Below are 24,384 nucleotides of genomic sequence, written 5' to 3'. Positions count from 1 at the left end.
CACACACACACACACATTCATAACGTCTTAATATAGGCAATCCTGCAGCTGCTATAGGCCTATAATACCACTATGGCACTATATAGCTTCACATAACGGTGAAATGCATGCATCCCTCCTTCACTTTCTCCGCATCTCTCTTGGAAGTCACGCGATTCTCCTCCATGCAACCGTCCCGGGGCGGCGGGTCACAATTTTCGGTGCAACACCCCCCCCCCCTGCCTTTGCCTGGGGTAGTAACAGGTCACACATATCGGTGTGACAGTGTGCCGGTTGAATGCAGCGTCACTGCAGCGGGACAACGGACAGAGCCGGGCCGTGCCGACGGGGCCGGGCGTGGCGAGTCGACAACACATCACACGAGACACGTAGGCCTACAGTCAGTCAGGGACACACACTCCATTTAAAACGTAACAAGCACTATTCATTATGAAATAATAATTAATATAAAGTCCTCCATTGTTTCTATTTTCACCACCTCTCCCTCTCTCACACTCACTCACCTTTTCTTTAAATCACCCTTTCTCAACGTCGCGTCTGCAGACCGCCGGTGGTAGATGGTAGAATGATCTAACATTATAGGGGGGGTCCAATTAAACTCTGCAATACCGCTATACAGGTCCGTTTGCTTCCATTTTTACAATCTCAGACTAGGAGTTGCGTTAACACTGAGGATGACTCAGTACAGAAATAATAACAAAGATGGTCCGTTATGCTCTCTCTCTCTCTCTCTCTCTCTCTCTCTCTCTCCCTCTCTCTCAAAAGCAATAGCCTAATAACAGCATGGGCACGTTATTTTACCTTGTGTGATCCGTCGCGTGTAGGTGTCTGTCGCTCCGCATCAGAACGTCAGACAGGGTGTATTTCTGCTGCTCAGCATAGCGGCGTGTGTCTCACTCTGGTCTCACTGCGTCACGCCGGTGCATGCCCGGTGGAATTATGGGAAACATCCAGCCAGCCCGCCCGCATCACAAGATTATAGATGCGGGATTAAGAGCAGCAGAGATCAGAGATATAGGCCTACATTGTGTGTGTGTGTGTGTGTGTGTGTGTGTGTGCGTGTGCGTGTAGGGGGGGGGGGGGGGGGGGGGGCTGCAATAGGGCCCGAGCACTAAGGCAAATTAAGCCTTATTGAAATCGCAATTATTATATAATATCCACAATGAATCACGTTTTTGATATAGCCTATATACGTTTGTGACATCCAGCGTCCACCCATTTTAGCCTATATATATCTACAAGCTCACATTCTCGTGTATTAAGCTTGTATACCAGCTAATATTTTCACTATTTATGAAACATTTGGAAATGTATATTTACCTATGTTACCTAGACATTTAAAAACACACTGATTTGTAAGTTTGTAACCTTTTTAACCCATTCTGGTCGGGAACTCATGTCGTGCTTTAGCTATTGAAGAATAGCAGATCTACAAGCTCGTAGCGCGCCACTCGGTGGCGCGCTATGAGCTTGTAGGTCTGCTATTTTTGAAAGATCGAAGAGCGACTGATATAGAAGACATTTCAGGTCAGAATGAAAACTGTCAGGATGTAGAAGACATTTTTAGAATCTGATCTCAGGTCAGAATGGGTAAGACACCTGGGGGCGAGGTTGTGTGCACTGGCCGCCTTTTAAGAGTGTACAGTAGGGTTTGATGAGGTCAAATCAACATAATGGAATGTCAGAACAGGTCAGCTCCATATATGGAGATTTAAGGGTGGCAGTGTCTTGAGTGTACAGGGTTTGATGAGGGCACAGGTATAGGGCCGGGCCTTCATTTTCGGGCCTGTTGAGAACTTTCTTTCGCCGGCTGCCGGGCGTGGCTGCACAAATAACCTTGGGGCAGGCCCATTTAGAGTTTAAATGGACAGGTATCAGTCAAAAGGGAGACATCGAAGAGGAAGGATGGATGGGGAAGGATCAACCTATGGAATGTCAGAACAGGTTTATATCCATATACTATTAATATTGATGACATCAGGGATCTCTATATGGTCTTAATTGCGACAGCAGGTCACATTTACTGATATGTGCTTGTCAGGGTGGGGGGGAGGGTCCCCAGTTCAAATGTGATCATTTCGGGGGGCCACAGCCTGAAAAGAAGCACTGCTCAACCAGTGTTGCGTGCTGCCTGCTGCACTCCGCGTGGCCCTGCCTGACACGTGTTCTCGTTTGGACAGTGGGCACACATAGAGTTAAGCAGGACCGGCGTGCCAAAAATAGCAAACCTACCAGTATATATGCTCAAGGTTGTGAGCTTGTAGGTCTGCTATTCTCAGCGCAAGACGCCGTCCCACGAACGGATGAAGTATGAATTGGCCTTTAATAACATGTTGGCAAAACCGTAACCTTGAATAAAGTTGTTTATTCATCTCATCTTTGTTTAAAGCAAAACAGGAGACCGATCACACTAAGCTGTACCTTAAATCAGAGGTGATTGTTTGAATATTCTTTGCGCGTGGCAATCGAATAACAATTTGGAAGGCATTCATAAAGCCAAATTGAAATATTCCTTACAAAATCTGACTTTTTTTTGTTAAAAGATAAGATAAGGGGATATAATGTTAATGTCATGATTTAGGTTTTTCTTTGACTGATACATCTTGATCACATGAGATTATGTACTTATTTGTGTGAGATTTGAGGCTAGAGTGAATTGACAGAAATTGTGAACTTATCTATGAACAGCCACTGTGTGGTGCTATTGTGCCACGTAACATGGAACTCAGTTAGTCTCAGTTAAAACCAGTTATCAGTTAAAACCACATGAACCACAAACAGTGAAACAGATCTTGGGATAATACAGGTGAACATTTGGAAAAAATAGCAGATCTACAAGCTCAAGCTTGTAGATTGGCTCGGATTTTCAGGGCTGTTTAAAGGACTTCAGGTACAAATGTAATTACTTTCTGAAGCTTTGCGGTTAAAATGTGTCATACCTCAATTGTTATGCAAAGATCAAATGAATATCATATCTAAAATTAAATACCCCAGTGTTTCCCGTATATCCCATGATTGTGTGGTGGGCCACCACACAATCATGACCAGCCACCACACACAGTATGATTTTTAGTAGGCGGCCACGAATAGGCCCAAAAAAGGCAAATAACCGCAAAATGATCTGCGAATGATCACAATATATATATATATATATATATATAAAATAAACTGCAAAGGCAGCAATCCTGCAACACTCCAAGTCTCAAGGTGCAAGTCTCACAGGTAGAAATGGGAATAAAGGAATAGCCATGCAGCACACAAGGAAGGAATGTCCTTACGTTTTCACATGGTTTATTCACCTCTGATGGACAACTGACACATTTTGGCCTGATGGGCCTTCCTCAGTGTTGTGACAAGATAACAGGAAGTGAGGTGTGTGTGTGTGTGTATATGATACAATCAAGTGCGAGATTGAATACAGGTACAACTGCCAGCACCTTCAAATGAGGACTCAATGTACACATGCAGTAAGGTGTGAATGAATGGCTGTAAAATGTGATGCATATGGTACCAAGACAGGATAAATGCCATGTGAAATTGTAAATGGAATAAAAAAATGTACACAATCATATAGAGCCCTCAATATATACAGTAAGGCAGGCCACTGTGGGCCTATAATTGTAGTGGGCATATATATGTTTTCCAGGCACCTCATAATGTCACCCGGCCTAACAGACCGTGATTAGCTCATGAGCTTGTACAATGCATGCTTCAAAATACAATATAGAAATAGAAAATGAGAGAGACCATTGGTAATCAAGTGAACGTACGTCTCTATATGGGCATTTTTAAAAGTTCAGAACTTTACTTTTCAGTAAATACAAATTTGGTAATTGCCAATTTAAAGGTGCCAATGTGACACTTAAAGAGACCCTTCCCTTCTGATGCTGTCTGGAGTGCTGTCTGGAGTAGGCCTCTCTCTGGAGTAACCCTAACCACCCCCTGAAACCTCAGAGTGCAGACATCATGACCCACAGCATTGAAATGCCTGGCTACGGATTATTTCTCATCATTGTTCCAGATGGAACTCTTACATTCTGAAAACCTGGTTTTGATTTCCCTGATGGTTTTCCCCACATAACATAAACCACAGGGGCATTTTGAAAGACATTTTGTTTTATATGAAATATACCTTTGACAGATTTTTTTTTTTACCAGAATGCAGATGTACAAATGACTCTCTCTCTCTCTCTCTATATATATATTTTTTTTTTGCAAATGTCCTTTACCCTGTATGGATCATCATGAATCATCATGTGTGGTCGTTTTGCTACAAACTCAACACGCAAATGGCTTTTCCCTTGTATGAATCCTCATGTGTGATTTCAAATGATGAGAATGGCGAAAGCTTTTGCTACAAACTGAACAAGGAAAGGGCTTGTCCCCTGTATGGGTCCTCATGTGCGTTTTCAGATTTTTAGATAAACTAAAGCTTTTGCTACAAACAGAACACGCAAAGGGTTTGTCCCCTGTATGAGTCCTCATGTGTGTTTTCAAATGTTGAGATTGATTAAAGTTTTTGTTACAAATCGAACAAGCAAATGGCTTGTCCCCTGTATGGGTCATCATGTGCGTTTTCAGACTTTTTGACAAACGAAAGCTTTTGCTACAAACTGAACAAGCAAATGGTCTTTCCCCTGTATGGATCATCATGTGTGTTTTCAGATATTGAGATTGATTGAAGTTTTTGCTACAAATCGAACAAGCAAATGGCTTGTCCCCTGTATGGGTCATCATGTGCGTTTTCAGATTTTTAGATAGACGGAAACTTCTGCTACAAACTGAACAAGAAAATGGCTTGTCCACTGTATGGGTCTTCATGTGCCCTTTCAGATCTTTAGATAGACTAAAGTTTTTGCTACAAACTGAACAAGCAAATATCTTGTCCCCTGTATGAGTCCTCATGTGTCTTTTCAAATTTGTAGATTTATTAAAGCTTTTCCTACAAACTGTACAGGCAAAAGGCCTGTCCCCTGTATGAGTTCTCATGTGTACTTTCAGATGTTCAGATTGATTGAAGCTTTTGCCACAAACTGAACAAGCAAATGGCCTTTCCCCTGTGTGGGTCCTCATGTGTGTTTTGAGAGTTTGAGATAGACTAAAGCCCTTTTTACAAACTGAACATGCAAATGGCCTTTCCCCTGTATGGGTCCTCACATGTGTTTTCAGACGCTGAGCTAGTGTAAAGCTTTTGCTACAAACTGAACAAGCAAATAGATTTCCCCCTATATGGGTCCTAATGTGTATTTTCTGATCTTGAGATCCGCTAAGTCCTATTTTACAAACTGAACAAGCTTGAATTGAGGTGCTTGCTAGAGGCTCTGTCTGTCTGTTTTCATCATCATCATCATCTTCACTTTTCACAACTACTAGTAGTGCAAACGATGACCCTGCAGCTTCCTCTGGTCTTTGAAGTAACTCCTCCTCCTGTTCCTCTTTGATCTGTGGAGGTTCTAGTTTCACCTGGGCAAGACTGGGACTGATCTCCCGCTGTTCATCTTTAATCTGTGGATTTTCTAGTTTCACCTGGACCAGAATGGGACTCGTCTCCTGCTGTTCAGGGGAAACCTCTTCTTTACAAGGATTGTGTGTGAGATCTACAAGGAGAAGAGAGGAGGTAACATCAGCATAGAACAATTTTCCTTTTTTATTTAACCAGTAAAAACACATTGAGACCAAGTATTTTACAAGTGGGAACTGGCCAAGAGGAAGAAACACAATTGATTGTATCAGATTTATTGTTTTGTATCGATTATTGTAATCATTCTTGTCAAGTGACACTTCGTGTATGTTTGTATTATTGTTTACTGTTCATATTGTTGCTGTTGTGCAGAAAAGTTTAGTTTTTTTGTATTATGTAAGGCTGTCAACGAATATTCCACATTCAAATATATATTTGATTATTAAAAATAAAGGAATATTTGATGAGCAATAATAGATGTAGATGAAAAAAGAAATGCCTGGGTGACTGTAACCTTACACAGCAGCAGCTGTGTGTGTTTGTGTGTGTGTGTGTGTGTGTGTGTGTGTGTGTGTGTGTGTGTGCGTGTGCGTCTCACAGCCTGGCTCAGTGTCAGTGCAGTAGTTGTTATCCTCAAGGGTGAAGATGGGAGTCATGCAGGCATCAGTCCTCCAGGGGGCAGCAGAGCTCAGGTCTTCCCTCAGGGCTGCCGATTTGTAGGATTCACTGGTAGACATCTGCTTTGTACAGTGCATGCACGCACACACACACACTTAGGGCTGTCGGGTTTCTCCATGATATAGGGCTATATTATAGTTATGGACTGGACTCTATCACAACGCGTCTTTGCATCGTCTCATCTGCCCGTGTGAACGCACCGCCGTATAGTTGCTTGCGACTATAGCTGACCAGTCCATTGTTAGCTAGTCGCTAGCTAACAATACACATTTATTTTAAACAACTCAATATTCGGTCAGAATGTTAATCGAAATGCAAACAAGACACCATAACAATGTATTCAACCATTCAAGAGCATACATGCTCGTTTTGTACCTGAAAAGTGGAGAGTTCAACTTCAACGAGGATTCTGGAACAATGATCTGCCTGTGTTAGTGTGTTTAGCTGCAGCCTATTAGGGCACTGTTTTCTTTTTGCAAATCTGAGCTAGCAAATATAAGACTTCCGGTGGACGATCTCTTCAAAATAAGATAATTGAAAAAAAGATTAATTTGCACATCAAAACTATAAATTAAGCATTTGTAATGTAATAATAATAGGCTACTAATAATGTAATGTAATAACTATTTAATTAACATAACTTTTATTCTGAAAGCAACCGGGTGTCTTAGATTTTCTAGCTCTCACACAGGAAGCTCTAGATTTGCTTGTGTGTTTGTGCGTATTGTTGTGCATCAGTGCATGTTAAACCAGCCAATAGAGGGCAGCAGAGGAACGTACAACCGACCTACACTGTAGCTTCCACTCAAAACCATAAGCATTCATTCAGTGATGATGGCCTAATGAGTCTGACATGCCCAATATAGCATATAGTATAGGGATGTCTACCAGGTTGAAAGTGGTTAAACCAATGCTGTGATAGGCTATATGTTGTGTCGCAGGGAGATGAGTACAAAAGTATTTATTGGTATAAAAAGTAGAAAGTAGGCCTACTCATTGTGCAGAATATGCCCCATTTACATTTTTCAAAATAAATAATTTGAAAATAGCAAATCGATGGATGAGCTTGTAGATCGGCTATGTTCAAATGGCGGAAATGTATAGTGCTGAAGTGGGTATGTTTTGTAATATTAATACAAATCTACAAAGTAAATTAGAAACTAAAGTTTTCAAATAATTGTAGTGGAGTAAAATTACAATATTTGCCTCTGAGATGTAGTGGAGTACAAGTAAAAGTATTGGAAATTGGAAATACTCAAGTAAAGCACAAATACCTCAAAATTGTACTAGTAGCTAGGCTACAGTATAGGCCTTCACAAGTAAATGTACTTACTTTCCACCACTGCTATCAACAATAAAGACCACAATAAATCTATTTTCACTGGCAATGCCCTTTCAGAGGAATGTTATATTAGGTGTATAACAAATGGTCCTCTTTCACCTATTTTTGGACTTATGTACTGTGAAAGGTCAACTATTTATGGTTTGGACAAAGAGCGTCTTCTGTGCATCGGCGGGCAACGACACTTGTTTCAGACACTTGTCTGCTATTTCCAGTGCACCAGCACGTGCTGAAATTAGTATCTATATAAAATATAAACTCCTATAACCCAAATCCTAAACAGCTCTTATAGATGCCTAATCCTGACACCAAAATCTATGCCTTGTAGCCCTTGTTTATTTATTTACATTAATTGTGGGGTTGCAGCAGCAGTGAGCACACATAGATATCCTACATTTTTCATGGCCTCAAAACTTCTGCCACCTATCTACTCTTACATAATACACTTTACTCAACTTTGTTCAGCTTACTGTGGAATCGTGGGGGTGTACATGACATGAAATGTTTAGCAGTTTAAAAAAAATATTATTTGAAAAGTTCAGAAAGTAGAGCTCAGAGTGTGTGTTTTGTGAGTGTGTGTTTCAGCTCCTATAGGCCTACAATATTTTCCTATTGTATCTCTTTGCCTGTTTTTTCTCTGTGCACTCGCGCTCACACACACACACACACACACACACACACACACACACACACACACACACACACACACACACACACACAAATCCGATATTAACTATATCGCATTTAAACGATGCTCTACAACACACATTGTTTGTTTCTTTGTCAAAACAATAACGAAATTATGATTGGCTCATTTGGCTGCCAATCAAACAGCCGGGCACAGAGGGGGGGAAATCAATGCGCGCTTTTGCGCAGCTGGTTTAGTGAACGCCCACCAAAACAAACACAACACACGAAACACAGCACGAGTTGCCACAAGTTAGCAACTTAGCATCCTAGCGAAAATCATGATGAATGAAACAGGAGGTAGGAACTAGGGAAGGGAAGAAAATATGACTATGGCAAATAAAAGGAAATGCGCAGGACTGGGAAACTATTTATCCGTGGGTGAAGCTGCAGTGCAAGGCGTTTCTCAAACAGGTGAATACGACGTGAAGCGACACAGACAATGCGAGACTCACGTCACGTCACAAACAACGTGTTGCTCAAAAGGAGGCTTCACGGTGTATGGACACGTTCATATACTAAAACCAAAACAAGATTCCAACGCTGATAAGGTAACAGGGCAGCTGAAATAACTACCCCCAATATGTTCCCACGACCGCGGAGGGACTAGGGAGTCGACTGAGGGGACATATTGGGGCTATTGAAATAATTGGTTGTTTACAAACACACTGTACAGTGCAACATTACACTCCCAGTCTTACAGATGAGAAGACTGTGGCAATAAACTCTCAGTCATACTTCCAGACTGATATTACAAAGAAAATGATTGGTTCCTTATTGGTATAGGTATATTGTCCAGTTATATTGTTGGTTGGTTGGTATGTATTGGTATGAAGTGTTTTCGTTCTATTATAGTTATTATCATAGTTATGTCTGCTACTGAATCAACCATGACTACATACAATGCACTTATGTTATGTAGACAGCATAAGTGCATTGTATGTAGTCATAGCACGTCATAGTACATATGTATAGCATAGTAGTATAGATGTATAGTTTATATGTATAGTTTCATTATATAGATATTCCACTGTTACTTTCTTAGCTTATGCATGTTTCATGATAAATGTTTTTATGTGATGTATTCCCATGCTTTTCTGTTCTTGCTTAATGTAAATCGCTCTGGATTAAGAGCGTCTGCTAAATGCCTAAATTGTAATTGTAAATTGTAACCATAGCAGTTCTATTAGTTATTATCATCATAGTCCTATTATATGTGCTACTGAATCAACCAGATGGCAATAGTGATGCTATGTGAAGGGAGTATAGGGACGAGATAGAAATGTCTAATTGAATTGAAATGTGATATAATAACATTTCTATGCCACAGAGGAATAGAAACGTTATTATTTTTGTTTTCATGTAACAATTATTCACGTGCGTGACACAACCCCACGTGTCCCACATTGTCCCACACAAACACACTTTGTCCCACAACTGGTGAGTTCTAACGCATGCATTCGGAGAGACCTCTACAACACCACACTCTCCGTTAAGCAGCAAAGGTGTAAAATAAAATGTGGCGGACAATCTAGTGCGGTCAGAGGTAAAAATGTCCAGTTTCCAGACTATAGTGGACACTGGACAAAAATCGATTCTATGTTTCAACTGGTGACATACGCACACATTCGGAGAGACCTCTACAACAACACTCTCTACAAGCGGGAGAGGTGTAAAATAAAAAAGTGGCGGATCATCTAGTGTGGTCAGAGGTAAAAAATATGCCGTTTCCAGACTATAGTGGCCCCTGGACAAAAATCGGTTCTATGATTCAACTGGTCTGACATGTACGCATGTGTTCGGAGAGACCTCTACAACACCACACTAAGTGGGAAAGGTGTAAAATAAAATGTGACGGACTGTCTAGTGTGGTCAGAGGTAGACCTTAGATCACGTTTTGCAGAAAAAAATACATCGATCTTCGATGCTTCGACATATATATTCTTCAAATTTCTTCACATACAAAGTGACATTATGTGTTCCGCATGAGTCAAGGCACATGTGTAAACAAGTTCCATGGCTTTTGGCCACACGAGACACTGTTCAAAGTGTCTGTTATCGCTGCATTCACATACAAACTCTTAACTAATTAATTCTCTGGTGCCATTTGAGAGTACTGCTCAGGCTGAACGTTGCGCCACAGTGGTAGGGTTTCTCTTTTGTATGACTTCTCTCTGGTGCCGTTCGAGAGAACTTTTTTGTAATAATGTCACGGCGTGCTCATTGCCGTCTGTTGACATGCACAAAATAGCAACGGCCACAAGTTTAGTTCAAAAGTGTAAAAGGCATACTATTTGCCCTAGAAATGATGTACCTGACTGCCACTGGAGGCTGCTGTTTCATGCATTTAAAAGTTAAAAAACCTGACAGAAGTAGCCTCCTAACCCACCTGTTTCTCATCAGATGTACACTCCAAGGACCAATCAAATCCAGCCGTTTCCCACCACTCCAAGGGCCAATCAAATCCACCGAAGGATGACAACGAGCCGCCACAGCAGTCAAAGTCTGGATTCCATAGCCCAGGAGGGCAGTGGCAACGCGATTGGTTAGTTCATGGTTGTCATGGATTCATACAATATTATTCAAATTGAAATTCATAATCTGCTCTGTATATTGATTGAAAATGTTATTCACAGTATGTATAATGGGTACATGTAAAACGAAAGTACAGGTCAATACAACATCTGCTGCAAGGATTAAACCAGAAAAAGCACAAAGACTCGTTTACATCAGTGTTTCAATTCATCAGAAAAGGCCACCACAAGCACAGTGGCAGTGCTAAACTGAATGTTTTAGACAAACTATTTGAGTATCTCTAAAAAAACATTTATACTTTATAAACCCAACTGAGATTTGCCTTGCCTTGGTACAAGCAATCATGAACACACTTGTGTTCCTTTGCTGCCATGTTAAACTTCAACAAATCCATACCATTCTGTTTTAATCAATTTAATCATTGCGATTATATATCTTTAGTATCTCCAGTACCTTTTTCTTGATTACTATCACACCGTGGTGGAAAGTACTGGTCTGTACTTAATTACACTAAAGCATTTGTACTTGAGTGATATATACCATTTTCAGAAGCCTACTTTTACTTCAACTCCTCTACATCCAAATATTGTACTTTTACTACAATTATTTGTAAACTTTAGTTACTAGTTAATTTTGATTATTACTACAAAACATACATTAACCACTTCAGCCTTGTATACCTTTCGGCCATTTGAAAATAGCCGATCTATAAGCTCACGATCGTGGCGCATTGTGAGCTTGTAGATTTGAAAACTTGAATTGGGACATTCTGCATAATGAGTATTTTTACTATTCGTACTTGAAGTACATAAATGCATACTTTTTACTCAAGTACATTTTGAATTCTGGACTTTTACTTGTAATGTAGTAGTTCTACATTGCAGTATTGGTACTTTTTCCCACCACTGAAACTGTGACACAGCAATGTACCAATATACACCTACACATTTTTTACTGCTTGGCTCTATGATGTGAATTCTACTAATGTGCAGTAGAGGGCAGTATCTGCATTCTGGAAGCTGTTTAGCCACTGCTTCTGTGCTTTGCTTGCCTGTTAGATGGATTAGGGTGTTGATAAAACCATGCACTAAATGAGATTTGATGATGTTTTAAGTGGTGTTTTCATGCATCATCAGCTCAGGAGGTACATTTCTAATATATCTTTGCTGTGGGACCAGGCAGTAAAGCAGAAAGCACTTTTATCTTTCACCTTTTGAACAGCTGTGTTGTTGCCAGCTGTGCTTAAAGTGAAGAGACTTTCTGCAAATGTCTTCTGCCCAGAGGAGATTTAGTGGTTATTCTAAATGTATATCCCCAACAAATGCCAGATTTTGGGTGCAATTACGTTACTGTTTTTTGGAGAGTCCTAGGCCGGTCAAAACGTAAGTAATTTGAAAAAGCTTTCTATAGTTTCTATTTAGCCTAAAGTAAGCAAACAAAAACAAATAATGTCCATAATGATGGATAGTATTTCTGGCTACATAATTGCCAATACCGATTTAGTCAAAAGGTAACATAATGGCCGGTATATCAGCCAAATCCTTGTATCGGTCTGGCTGATCACAGCTGGTTTATTGCACAAAAGGGGGCTCCTTCACCCCTCACCCTTCCTGTGGGAGGTGTGAATTTATGCCAGCAGAAGAGACCCCTGCTGAGCAGAAGCTCAAAGATCAGCATGGGGGCATACTCAAGCATGGTGGTACTAGTGGTACAGTGTTGGCTGACAAAACTGACACACATCCAGCTGAAAAATGTGTCGCCGTCAACACTTTTCCAGTTCAAAACCAGTGGTAGAAAGTACATTTACTTAAGTACAATTTTGAGTAATTCCAATTTCCACTACTTTTACTTCTACTCCACCACTTTCGTACTTTTGTACTTTTACTCCACTACAATTATTTGAAAATGTTACTTTGTAGATTTATTTATTACAAGACATACATTAATCACTTCAGCCCTATATACATTTTGGCAATTTAAAAATGGCCGATCTACAAGCTCACAATGTGTCGCGATGTGACACATTGTGAGATTGTATCATCCCCACAATATGGGCTGTGATCTGGCCTAGTCCTGAACGTCACCGGAGGACGGCTTGCTGGGTAACCTACAAAGCCACCCTGAAGACGAAAACATGTACCCCCTCCCCCGTCCAGATGATTCACACTCACAGCGTCACAACGCTGCGGTGGGAGTGACGGTAAACCCACTCAGAAATGTCCTGGAAGATGCTCGCTTTCATATCCCAGCTGTTTAAAGTGTTTTCATCTGCACAGCAAGAGGACGGAAAACAAACGCTAGGGGATTGACCTTTCACATCAACAGACGGTGCATTGTGTGTACTAATAATCTAATACAGTGGTTTTCAACCCCTTTTCACGTCAAGGTCCATTATTTGTTCAGCATTTGAGCCACGGACCACCATTTCATGACATTTAGCCTCTTAGACCCAACACTAAAGAATATTTTGTCCACAATTCTATGCTGTATTGATGTTGGTACTATTCGGAGAGATAACAGGCAAACGTTGATCAAAATAACAGTTACATTCTGTAATTGTATAGACTTAGACTAAGCAACTCAGATGTTTAACAATAATTGAACTCTTGAGAGAGTAAAATGAAAAAATAAATAATAAAATAGACCCGTACGGGTCCATTTGGTTTCATCTTATGCTCTCAAGAGTTGAAGATCTATAAGGGTCCATTTGGTTTCCAACTCGCCATCATTTAGCTGGGGACCACCTGGAACCCCCTCAAGGACCACTGGTGGTCCCCGGACCATTGGTTGAAAACCTCTGGTGTACAGTACACTACACAGTGGTCCCATACTGTGGTCAAAACAATAAGTCCATTCCCTTGGTGGTGAAGGCATACGATCTCTTCTTTTTTTTGGCTTGCCCCTGCTATTAGTGTAGATTTTCGTCTTACTTTAAATTCCCATTGACAATGACTGGAGACTCTTACGGTACATCGTAGTGTCTGAGCAAATCGGCTAGTGTCTATTTTTGTCCTACACAAACATTAAATTCCCATTGACAATGAATGGAGAAGTTTACATCGTAGTGTCTGAGCAAATAGGAATATTGTCTATGTTACGTCATGATGATAAGAGCTACCCCTCACTTCACTGATTTATTTTTGGTCATGTCACTTAGGACCGTTTATTATCAAACAACAATGAGCGAACAAATGACTTCAGAGCGCTTCATGCATTTTTTAACAAGTTACATTGAAGCACTCATTACATTTCTATACGAGCCGCACCGTGTTTTGTGTTTCCTCGTTGTGGGGTCGAGTTACTACATTATGCTTAGAGTGTATTCTCTCCTGGCGGTCCTATCCGGTGACTGGATGTGTCGCAACGAACACTAGGCGGGTTAGAAAGTAAACCTCTGGGTAACTGACCTGGAGCGCCGCACAGCTGTCATCTGATCCCCCTCGGAGTGGAGTCACAGTCACAAACTGTGTTGGGCAGTAACAAGTTACTAGTAATATATTGTTGTAACATTATTACTTTACCCAGTAAAGAGTAAAGTAAGGTATTACTTTGCCAAAACAGTAATATTATACCATATTACTTAAATACATACAAAGAAAATAGCACATAATATTACATCTTCTTAATTATATTATTCAAAACAATTGGATTCAGTTTTAAAAGAAGCTGACTAAACAGATTGTGTACATCCCTTTTTTGCGGTTGGGGGTGGGGGGGGGGGGGGCGTAAAAGTAATATATAATATTTTATACTATATAATATATTAGTCTTCCAAGTACTAAGTAATATAATATTATAAATGTTTTAAGGAGTAATATGAAATTAGTAACATTTCTCGCTTGAGTAGTAGTAATACCAGTTAGGCCCTAACTGGTCACAAAGCACTCAGTTTCGCTGACTGTGTGCCTAGAAAGTTATAAGTGGAACGCAGGCAGTGGTGGAAAAATTACTCAAATGTTTTACTTAAAGGAGAATTCCATACTAAAAGGCTTTCTTACCTTTCTTTGTAGTTGTTACGTCCCCCCACCAAAGAGGTCCAGGTGTTATTTTGTGCAAAAGCTCCTTATTGGCTGTTTCCCCTACCATAAGCCCTAAATGAATTGCATTGAATTGAATGGGAATTGAATGGGGCTATGGCGTGTTGTGCTAATTCGCTTATTTCCATCGCTCAAAATTATAATTTCTTTGTATATATCCTCTCTTCATAATGTAAATAATATCCCAAGCGGCACACTTTACTACTTCTTTCGATGGAAATAAGCGAACTAGCATAACACCCCATAGCCCCATTCAATTCCCATTCAATGCAATGCAAATCATTGAGGGCTTATGGTAGGGAAAATAGCCAATAAGGAGTTTTTGCACAAAAAAACACCTGGACCTCTTTGGTGGGGACATAACAACTACAAAGAAAGGTAAGAAAGATAAGAAAGCATTCTAGCATGGAATTCTCCTTTAAGTAAAAGTAATAATACCGCACTGTAGAAATACTCTTTTACAAGTAAATGTCCGGAATTCAAAATGTACTTGAGTGAAAGTACAAAAGTGTGGCATCAAAATATTTCTGAATCTAGATCATTTCTTGCCGCTCCGCAGATTCCTGGCGTTGGATAATGCTGCGTTGAGACCTTCAGTAGAGCTCTCATATCTCTCATCCCATTCCCGCGTGACACAGTCATAAAACTTTCTTCAAACCTAAGAGAAATTTATTGTACTGCTTGCTGTCTGTCGCTTTACTCTCAGTCACAATTTGCTGTTGTCCAAACTTCCTGTGTCTCACAACAACCCACCCCCGCCCCACCGGACTATCTATTCCTTTCACAGAAAACCTTTCTCACTTCATAAAGTGTCACTATGTGAACGATTCGTCAGGCTTGATGTATCGATATAGGGTGTTTGTTTGTATGTTCGTTTGCGACGATATTATTTACAATACATGACTACTAGATTTACGACACATATAAAAAAAGTGAGTTCCCTTATGAGTAAAGTTCTTATTTGGCTCTTTGGTCTAAACAAAAAGAGGATGCTGTAAATTCGGAATCACATTTTATCTCAGACTTTATCGGCAAGAATGAACAACATCAGAGTGGAGACTAAGATGTATGTGAAATGCATGTTTTGTCATTTCAGGATTCATTGAGGGAATCATGAGGACCTTTGACCCCAGAAGTGGATGCTTGTTACAAGCAATGACTAGGCTGGAGACGACCTACAGGCGCCCCCCCGTGCCCCGCTGGCTAGAAGTCATTTCCCAGGACCTTAAAGCATGTAACGTGACTTTGGCACAAGCCCAACACCTTGCCCACGACAGACCCAGATGGAGAGACCTGGTGGCTTTGGTTGGCTGTACGCGCCCTGAAGAAGACTAAGTAAGTAATTGCCAGGAAAACACAGTACAGTATCTGTGTTCTCTGGGTCCTGCAACCTTTTCGACCTGAAGTGCTGTGTCTTTATTTTCTTGATAGTCGGCGTGCCATATCGACGTTTAATTATGACACCACATCCATTCCAAACTATATATTTCCATCCGATTTTGATTGTTCATACACACATAGCAACCTTTATTTTTTCTCTTCTTCTTTAGAAACATTTTCTTTCAGCATGTATGATTTTTAGACCAGTTGGCAATGAGCTCTGGTTTTGGTGACAATTTTAAGAAGCTCTGGTTTTGATAAGGAGCTCTGGTTTTGGTAAGGAGCTCTGGTTTTGATAAGAAGCTCTGGTTTTGGTAAGGAGCTCTGGTTTTGATAAGAAGCTCTGGTTTTCATAAGTAGCTCTGGTTTTGGTAAGGAGCTCTGGTTTTGATAAGGAGCTATGGTTTTGATAAAGGAGCTCTGGTTTTGATAAGGAGCTTGGTTTTGATAAGGAGCTATGGTTTTGATAAAGGAGCTCTGGTTTTGATAAGGAGCTCTGGTTTTGATAAGGAACTCTGGTTTTGATAAGGAGCTTGGTTTTGGTAAGGAGCTCTGGTTTTGGTGACCAAAGACCTTTGGGTACTCTGAGAGGGGTGTGGCATATCTGTGAGAGACAGGAGAAATCCCCCAAAATTGAGGCTAGCTAGAGGAAAGACGGTAAATGTAATGCTTCTTCTTCTTCTTATAATTATTTTCTTAAAAGGATGGGAACCCCTTTTGGGGTAGTTGCAATGTACAGTATATAGCAACCTACATGTTTGTCATTTTTGAATAAATAATTTGAAGGTTTCCAGAAAACTTACTGTAGGTCAGGATTTAGAAGGCTTTTTTATCGTCTTTAGTATTAAATGCCTTAAATTTCAAGAGCTGAAATGGAAATAAAGTTGACTTTACGTGGGAGTGGATTTGCCTGATCTGACCAACATTATAAAATGAATGTTAAATATTTAAAAACATAATAAGACAATTGTATGTGTATGTGATTCGTCCTGTGGTAGGCAAGATCACAGACAGACAGATGGACAGACAGACAGACACACAGACAGGCAGGCAGCTGACTGACTGACTGACGACTGACTGACTGACTGACTGACTGACTGACTGACTGACTGACTGACTGACTGACTGACTGAGCGAGCGAGTGTATAAAGGTGTCTCTACGTCTCATGGTCCTATCCTAGTCACACGATTCCACAGGATAACCAGTCTGTATTATTATTGTGTAACTGCAGTGCATTCCTGTGCGTGTGTGCGTGTGTGTGTGTAGCAACACAATGTAAGGCGAGTGGATGTGAACGGGGACACAGGATCCAGCTGAAAGTGACACAGACACACACACACACACACACACACACACACACACACACACACACACACACACACACATGCACACAGAGTCCCTTTTGAACCCTCCGCTGAATAATGGATCCCTCTGCAGTTAGCGGGACAGAGCCAGGTGATATACAGTGTCCCGGATGCATCCCTCAATGGGACAGAGCACTGAGGCGACACACACACACACACACACACACACACACACACACACACACACACACACACACACACACACACACACACACTCTCTCTCTCTCTCAATGGGACAGAGCACTGAGGCGATACCGTAGCCTGAATGATGTATTCCTGAATGGGACACAGGGGGAGCGAGGCGATACCCTGTCCTGTAGAACTATACTATCTGACACGGCTATCATGACCGTTCATTCATTAAGACTGGATTATCTGGCTCTCTCTCCCTCAGTCCCATTCATTCTCTCTCTCACCCTCTCTCTCTCTCTCTCTCTCTCTCTCTCTCTCTCTCTCTCTGTGTGTGTGCGTGTCCCTGTCTTCATTGTGTCTCTGACCCCGTTGTTCCAGCCTTATAATGATTCGGTCCTTGTAGCAACTCTGCAGTCCTTGTTCAAACTGACGTGCCAGTCTGTCTGGCTCATCCATCTCTGTCTCGACTTTTTTCTGCGCGTGACATCATCATCGTGCCCGGAAGTTATGCGGGAACTCCTATACTGAGACAGCCCATTCATCCAAACAGAAAAGTCATTGGATTGCATTAGACGACGTTAAACAACGTTAAACTCACTTTGCTACTCGATTTGCCACTCATGCATGCACACACGCTATAGTGTACCTGTATATGTTCTGAGCTTTCCCTCCTCCTTGTTCGCGGCTCGCTTGGGTTTACATAACGGTTACGTGTCGTGAACGTTTTTCATCACAATTTGATGTGGTGGCGGGTGTGAACTCCCCCCACCTTCCCCACACCCTCACCCAACCCCCGGTGGCTAGAGGCTACGGGGCATTGCGTGCGCCGGCTGTCTAAATGAGTTGGGCCTATAGCAGAACAGGGGGGCAGCCAGCGGAATGTGTGCGTCATAATCGCACACATTCGGGGGAAGCTGACATTGTTAATGTAGCATTTCCAACCCTCTCTCTGACTCTGACAGCACCAAAATGCCCAGGAAAGCGCACGGCACACCCTGCTGGGAAGTGTGGTCCTTCTTATGAACAGCAAAACAAGGCAGATGGGGTCAGTCGTGGCTGGCCGGCCAGACCCTTTCCTCGATTTGTATGGGCCAGTGGTGTAAATGAAGTACAATTCTGAGCCGACATTTGCTTTTACGTGAGTATTTCCAATTTCCAATACTTTTACTTCTACTACACTACATCTCAGAGGCAAATATTGTACTATTACTCCACTACATTTATTTGAAAACTTTAGTTAGACTACTTATCGCAAAACATACATTAGCCCTATATACATCAGCCCTATATACATTTCAGCTATTTGAAAATAGCCGATCCACAAGCTCACAATGTGTCGCGATGTGACGCATTGTGACACCCTCAACTCCAGACCTGTTTCCTGGAACGTTCAGAGAGGGACTTAACAGTACCTTAGATTCCAAGGGCCAGATTTGGACAGAGAGCTCATGACCTGTTGATGGAAATGTATCATTCAATTATTTGGACCTGTCTGTGAAAAGTATCATTCTCTCTTCCAGTCCAGTCTCTCTCTCTCTCTCTCTCTCTCTCTCTCTCTCTCTCTCTCTCTCTCTCTCGCTCACTCTGTCCTTCTGTTTTTGTGTTGAAGTCTTTCCTCTCATTCCCACATGGCCTCATGTAGCTGTCATCATTACTGTGGTCAGGCCTCTCTCTCTCCCTAAAACTCCCTCTCTTTCTTTCTTTCTTTCTTTCTTCCTTTCTCTCTTTCTCTCTTTCTCTCTTTCTTTCTCAATCGCAGATATAGCCACATGTCGCTGTCGTTACTGTGGTTTGCCTCTTGCGACATCTTAATTAACTGACTCCTGACTTGAGTACACATGTGGGATTGCGCAGGAGTGCGTGCGTGCGTGCGTGCGTGCGTGCGTGAGAGAGAGAGAGAGAGAGAGAGATTGCAAGGAATGGAGGGTGGGAAGAAACGTTTTTCCTTCTCCTCCTCCGTTGGCTGTGCCTTCAGACGGAAAGCTCTTTCTACAGCGGTCCAACCTCAACCCTGCATGCTCTCCTCTCCTCCTCTATACCTCTGCTCTCTTTACCTGAACCCTGCTCTCCTCTCCTGTTCTACTCCTCTGCTCTGTGTCAGCCTCCGTCTCCACTCCCCTTTCTATCTTCTTTCTGTCATCCCCCCTATCTTATTACACCCTCTCTCTCTCTCTCTCTCTCTCTCTCTCTCTCTCTCTCTCGTTTCCCTGCCTCTATCTGATTCAACTGTACACAATAGACTTCCTCTCCAAGCGCCTCTGCTCCGAAGGAAACCAGGGGGGTCAGAGTGCGGAGGAGGGGTGTGTGTGTGTGTGGGGAAGGGGGGGGGATTCGGTTTCCACAACAATGGAAATTCAATCAGGAAATGGAGAGGGGGCGGTGGTGGCCGCGACCTCGACGGGCCCGTCGTGCGGCGGTGGGACAGAGCAGACGGACCGGGGAGAGCTCCGAGAGGACCTGCCGCACACAGCGCACACCGTGGAGAGAGAGGACCTGAGCGCAGCGCGCACCGTCGAGAGGTTCGACATCCCCCTGGATAGCCTGAGGAGGGTGTTTGAGAACCCCGGAGCCGGGGCGAGCACGGTGAGTGAGACACCCATGGATTAAAGTTCTCAGTCGCCACGACTGATTTCACTCATTTGGATTCTGTACAAGCCACAAGCGTGTCTTCTGTGAAAGCAGGCTCCGCACTGGAAATAGCCGGTCTACAAGCTCACACCTGAACTTGTAGATTGGCTATTTTTGGTCATTAGTTATTTGCAGTGATCAAACTAGCAATAGAATACAAGTTGTAGTAGCATCTTCCAGAAACGTGAATGGTCTCAGAAAGGTCATGAGTTCTTCAGCTGGTCAGCCTAAAACATCAGTTTTGCCATTAGACTGTGGCTCTCAAACTATTTCAGGCCAAGGAAAGGACCCCTCCAAATTGATAATTGGGCTGCGGCATCTGAAAATGTGTTGTGCCATTCTGACCCCCAGAAGAGAACATTTGTGTCGTGCAAAACTATTCAAAATCTTCCAATACTTTTTCAAGCTTCATGACCAGCTTTGTGTGTTTGTGTGATTTGATTGGCTGAGCACAAGGACATATTGAGGATAGAAAGTGAGGGCAGAAAATTGAAGACGCAAATTGTGATGGCCTGGAATGATAAGATGCATGATGATAAGAGCGCCCCTCATTTCACACGGGTGCTTGCTCGCTACAAGCTTGTATATCTACACATTTTTTTTGAGGGGCGCTATATATATAGCTTTTGTCCCCACAAAACATTAAATGCCGTTGACAATGAAGGGAGAATCTACGTCATCTTGTCCCCTCACGTCTCATATTTGCCATCGACAATGAAAGGAGAAATTAGGTCAAATGTCCGCCAAATATGACGTAAATGTGTGGCAACAGGCTTTCTGATTGGCCAGTATGAGATGATGCAAGATGATGTGCGATGATAAGAGCGTCCCTCACTTCACACAGGTGTGATTTATCTTTAAATAGACAACATGAAATATGGATGTGCTTATTGATATTATGAACACATTTTCACTACGGGATGCCTGGGAAGGAACCACTGCTGTAGACTGTAACCAGTCCATACAAGAACATTTTGATGGTGAGGTTTTGGTTGGTTGGTGGTTTTGGGAGGTTTTGGTTGGTTGGCAGCTGCTCAGGAGATGGTGCATGCTGGGAGTCGTAAGGTTCCCGGATCCAATTGACCATATGCAGACCGCGGCCATCTTGCCATTGGAGTTTGCAAGCAAATACTCGTTTTCAGTAAAGCAACCTCCTGCTGCCTCCTGCGTTATGTTCAAGGAAGGCGTTGAACTAGACCCCTGCAAAGGCCCAAAATATGGACCCTGGCTGGGCCCTTGTCCGTCGAGTTCAACCCAGACCCGGCCCAGCCCGTTATGGTACCTCAGTTTTACCTTTTCTAGCATGTTGCTGCGCAACAGCTGTAGTGCTGTCTGGACGTGTCTGTCACTTGTCGACTTACATTATCTGCACTGTACAAAACCAACTGGCTCGTTTGGTAGGTTCTTGGTAATTGTTGTGGCTGCTTGTACTCTCCGAACTCCGAACGGAAACTTTTCATTCACCCATATGCTGAAAACTGTGCATTTTAAGATGAATATGGACAGCAAACTGTAATGAAGCATATTATAGCCTACATAGCCTGAAGCATCGCAAGTTTTAGGCCTATAAAAGTTAAAAAGCATCCTTGGCGGGGATAGATTCTCTATGGACATTGGGACTGTCAGTCTGTGTGTGTGTGTATGGTCACGTGACTATGGAGCAGCGCTGCGCAGCTGCAGAAGAAAGTCCAGTCTGTGTGAAATTCACTGCACAGAATGTAACGGCACGTGAGCCCAGCCCTGTACCTGACCGTTGGTCAGGTACAGTCCGGCCCACTTAGAGAGGTCGGGATGGCAGAGAGAAAAGAGATAACAGTATTTAAGTACAGTCCATTTACCTGCATGACCACTCGGTGTCTTCTTAAGTACGCTTGTAGTGTGTAAAGGGTGCATTTATATAGCACCTTATCCAAGGCGCTTTTACACGCATTCATACACCGATTCCGAAGGAAACCATGCAAGACACCAACCAGCACATCTGTATTCTGTACTGTACTGTACTGTACGGTAAGGCACAGCACAGTACAGTATGGAACGGTACAGTATTGTACAGTACCGTATAGTACAGTATGGCACAGTTCAGTATGATACAGTGCGGTACATTATGGTACCGAACCATACAGTACGGTACAGTACAGTACAGTACAGTACAGAAGATGAGAGAGCAGAACTAGAGGAGAAGAGAGCAGTACAGAGGAGTACAGTGGAGTATTTTTGGACAGCGACGAGCTCACAATGCATCGCATCGTCGCTGTGCACTGTTGTGCACTGGCGGCAGTTTTCTCCAACAATACAGGTGTGCCTTGAGAGATTTTTTACTTGCCCGTTTGTGTGACCTGGGCACAGCAGTGAATAAGCATAAGAACCACGTCACACTTTTACAAGTAAAAAGGTGGGTGAAATTAGTTTTGGTGCGTAGTTCCCATCGTGTTATTTTTCCCAAGAAATACAAGAAAGGGAAGAAGAGAGAAGGGGTGGGTAAGGAGATCAAGGCAGGGCAAATTTGAGTGCTTTTCCCACAAGTAAAGGATTTCAGATTAGATAATCTAGAAGCTTTGTTTCACAAACGGCGCAGCTGTTGGGTTTCTCTTATCTTATTTACAGGCCGTACAGCCGTACAACCAAAGGGCCTCTTTTTCCACAAATAAATATATATATAGTATATTAGTAAGCCACTGTCACTGATGATGTAATCCTCCGTTTTTCAGCAGCGCCGCTCTATACGGTTACACACAACACACTAGTTGCTCGAGTGGCAGAAATCTGATTCAGTGCTGCTGGGCACTGAATCACACACAGGACACACACACACACACACACACAGTGCTGGGCATGTAGGAGATTTTTCCATGGTTCTGTTGACTCTGGTGAAAAGCCTCCCTTCACGTGTCTCTTTCTCATATTTTGCTTTGTTTTGACTGAAGACTGACTCACCCCTTCTGGTTTTCCATCACGTTGGAGTTGGCTTGTTATGCCAGATGGAAAATGTTTAAACCTGTTGAATGCTGTGGTGCAAAGTAACTAAGTACTGTACTTAAGTAGAATTTTGAGGTATTGTAGCCATTGTTCCCATTTCCAGTACTTTTACTTCTACTCCACTACATTAGTACATTTCAGAGGCAATTGTAATTGAGTTACTAGTTACTTTGATTATTATAACATACATTAACCACTTCAGCCCTATACATTTCAGCCTTTTGAAAATATCAGACCTACATGCTCACAATCTGTTGTAGATCTGCTATTTTCAAAATATTTGTGTACATTGGAAAACTTGAAATGAGACATTATGCACATTCTACTTTTGGTACTTTTAACATTTTAATACCATTCTTTTTTAACTCAAGTACATTTTGAATTCCGGACTTTCACTTGTAACGGAATAGTTCTACATTAAAGTATTGATAGTTTTACTTAAGTAAAATAAAAAGCGAGTACTTCTTTCCACCACTGGTTGAATGTAAACTGGGTCATGTCGAGACCGCCTCCCCTTTTTTTCACCAGAACCGTCTCTGATTGAGGAAGGTGGGGGATGAAGGGCCCAGCTGGTCTGCCTCTGCTCGTTTCGGTTTTAATACCTTCGTGACATCACCCTAAATATTTACTGCGATGACCTCATGCTTCTTCTGGTGTAAATCTCACCGTTCGCATTTAAACATTTGTGTGTGTGAGAGTGTTGAGGGACAGGAGGCAGGAAACAGCCTCCTGGAGGGGAATGGAACTGTTTGGAATAACGTGTTCCTTCCACTTCCAAACTCCACCCCTGTCAGGTGATAAGAAGCAGCTTGTTGGACTCCTCATGTAGTGAAGGAATGCATGAGCTCAGTCCGTTGCTCTCCCCAGGTTGGCAGAGGGAGTGTAGAGCCCAGGATTACATTAGATAATTGACACTGGTTGAAAAGAATGCGTTGGGCAAAAAAATATTAGGCTAGCATAGATCTCAATGGAGCTGATACGGCTAGACAGAAGAGATGCATTATGGGATGTGTAGGCCCAGTGTTTACTGAAGCCAGCTGGTGGCACACACACACACACACACACACACACACACACACACACATGCACGCAAGTACAGCACGCGCGCGCGCACACACACACACACACACACACACACACACACACACACACAGGCACACACA

At 42.3% G+C, this 24,384-nt stretch overlaps 1 protein-coding gene and 1 long non-coding RNA gene across 2 annotated transcripts in view; one reads left to right on the top strand and one right to left on the bottom strand.

Moving 5' to 3' along the window:
• Positions 1–4,500: 4,500 nt before the first annotated feature.
• Positions 4,501–6,597, bottom strand: LOC308311411. Its single transcript, XR_013963653.1, has 3 exons — positions 6,515–6,597; positions 6,060–6,198; positions 4,501–5,597 (listed from the first exon to the last, which is right to left on the bottom strand). It is a non-coding gene; the product is annotated as an uncharacterized lncRNA (long non-coding RNA).
• Positions 6,598–19,956: 13,359 nt separating this feature from the next.
• Positions 19,957–24,384, top strand: part of LOC308311337 (uncharacterized protein) — a 71,902-nt gene continuing 67,474 nt past the window's right edge. The window contains 1 exon segment of the mRNA XM_080758019.1: positions 19,957–20,200. Coding sequence (XP_080614145.1) covers positions 19,964–20,200 — 237 coding nt within the window. The 5' untranslated portion in view covers positions 19,957–19,963.

The sequence above is a fragment of the Protomyctophum bolini genome (genome assembly GCF_963924005.1).
Source record: "Protomyctophum bolini genome assembly, chromosome: 24".
Taxonomy (NCBI): Eukaryota; Metazoa; Chordata; class Actinopteri; order Myctophiformes; family Myctophidae; genus Protomyctophum; species Protomyctophum bolini.
The sequence above is the reverse complement of the archived record's forward strand: the minus strand, read 5'-3'. Positions and strand labels throughout refer to the sequence as shown.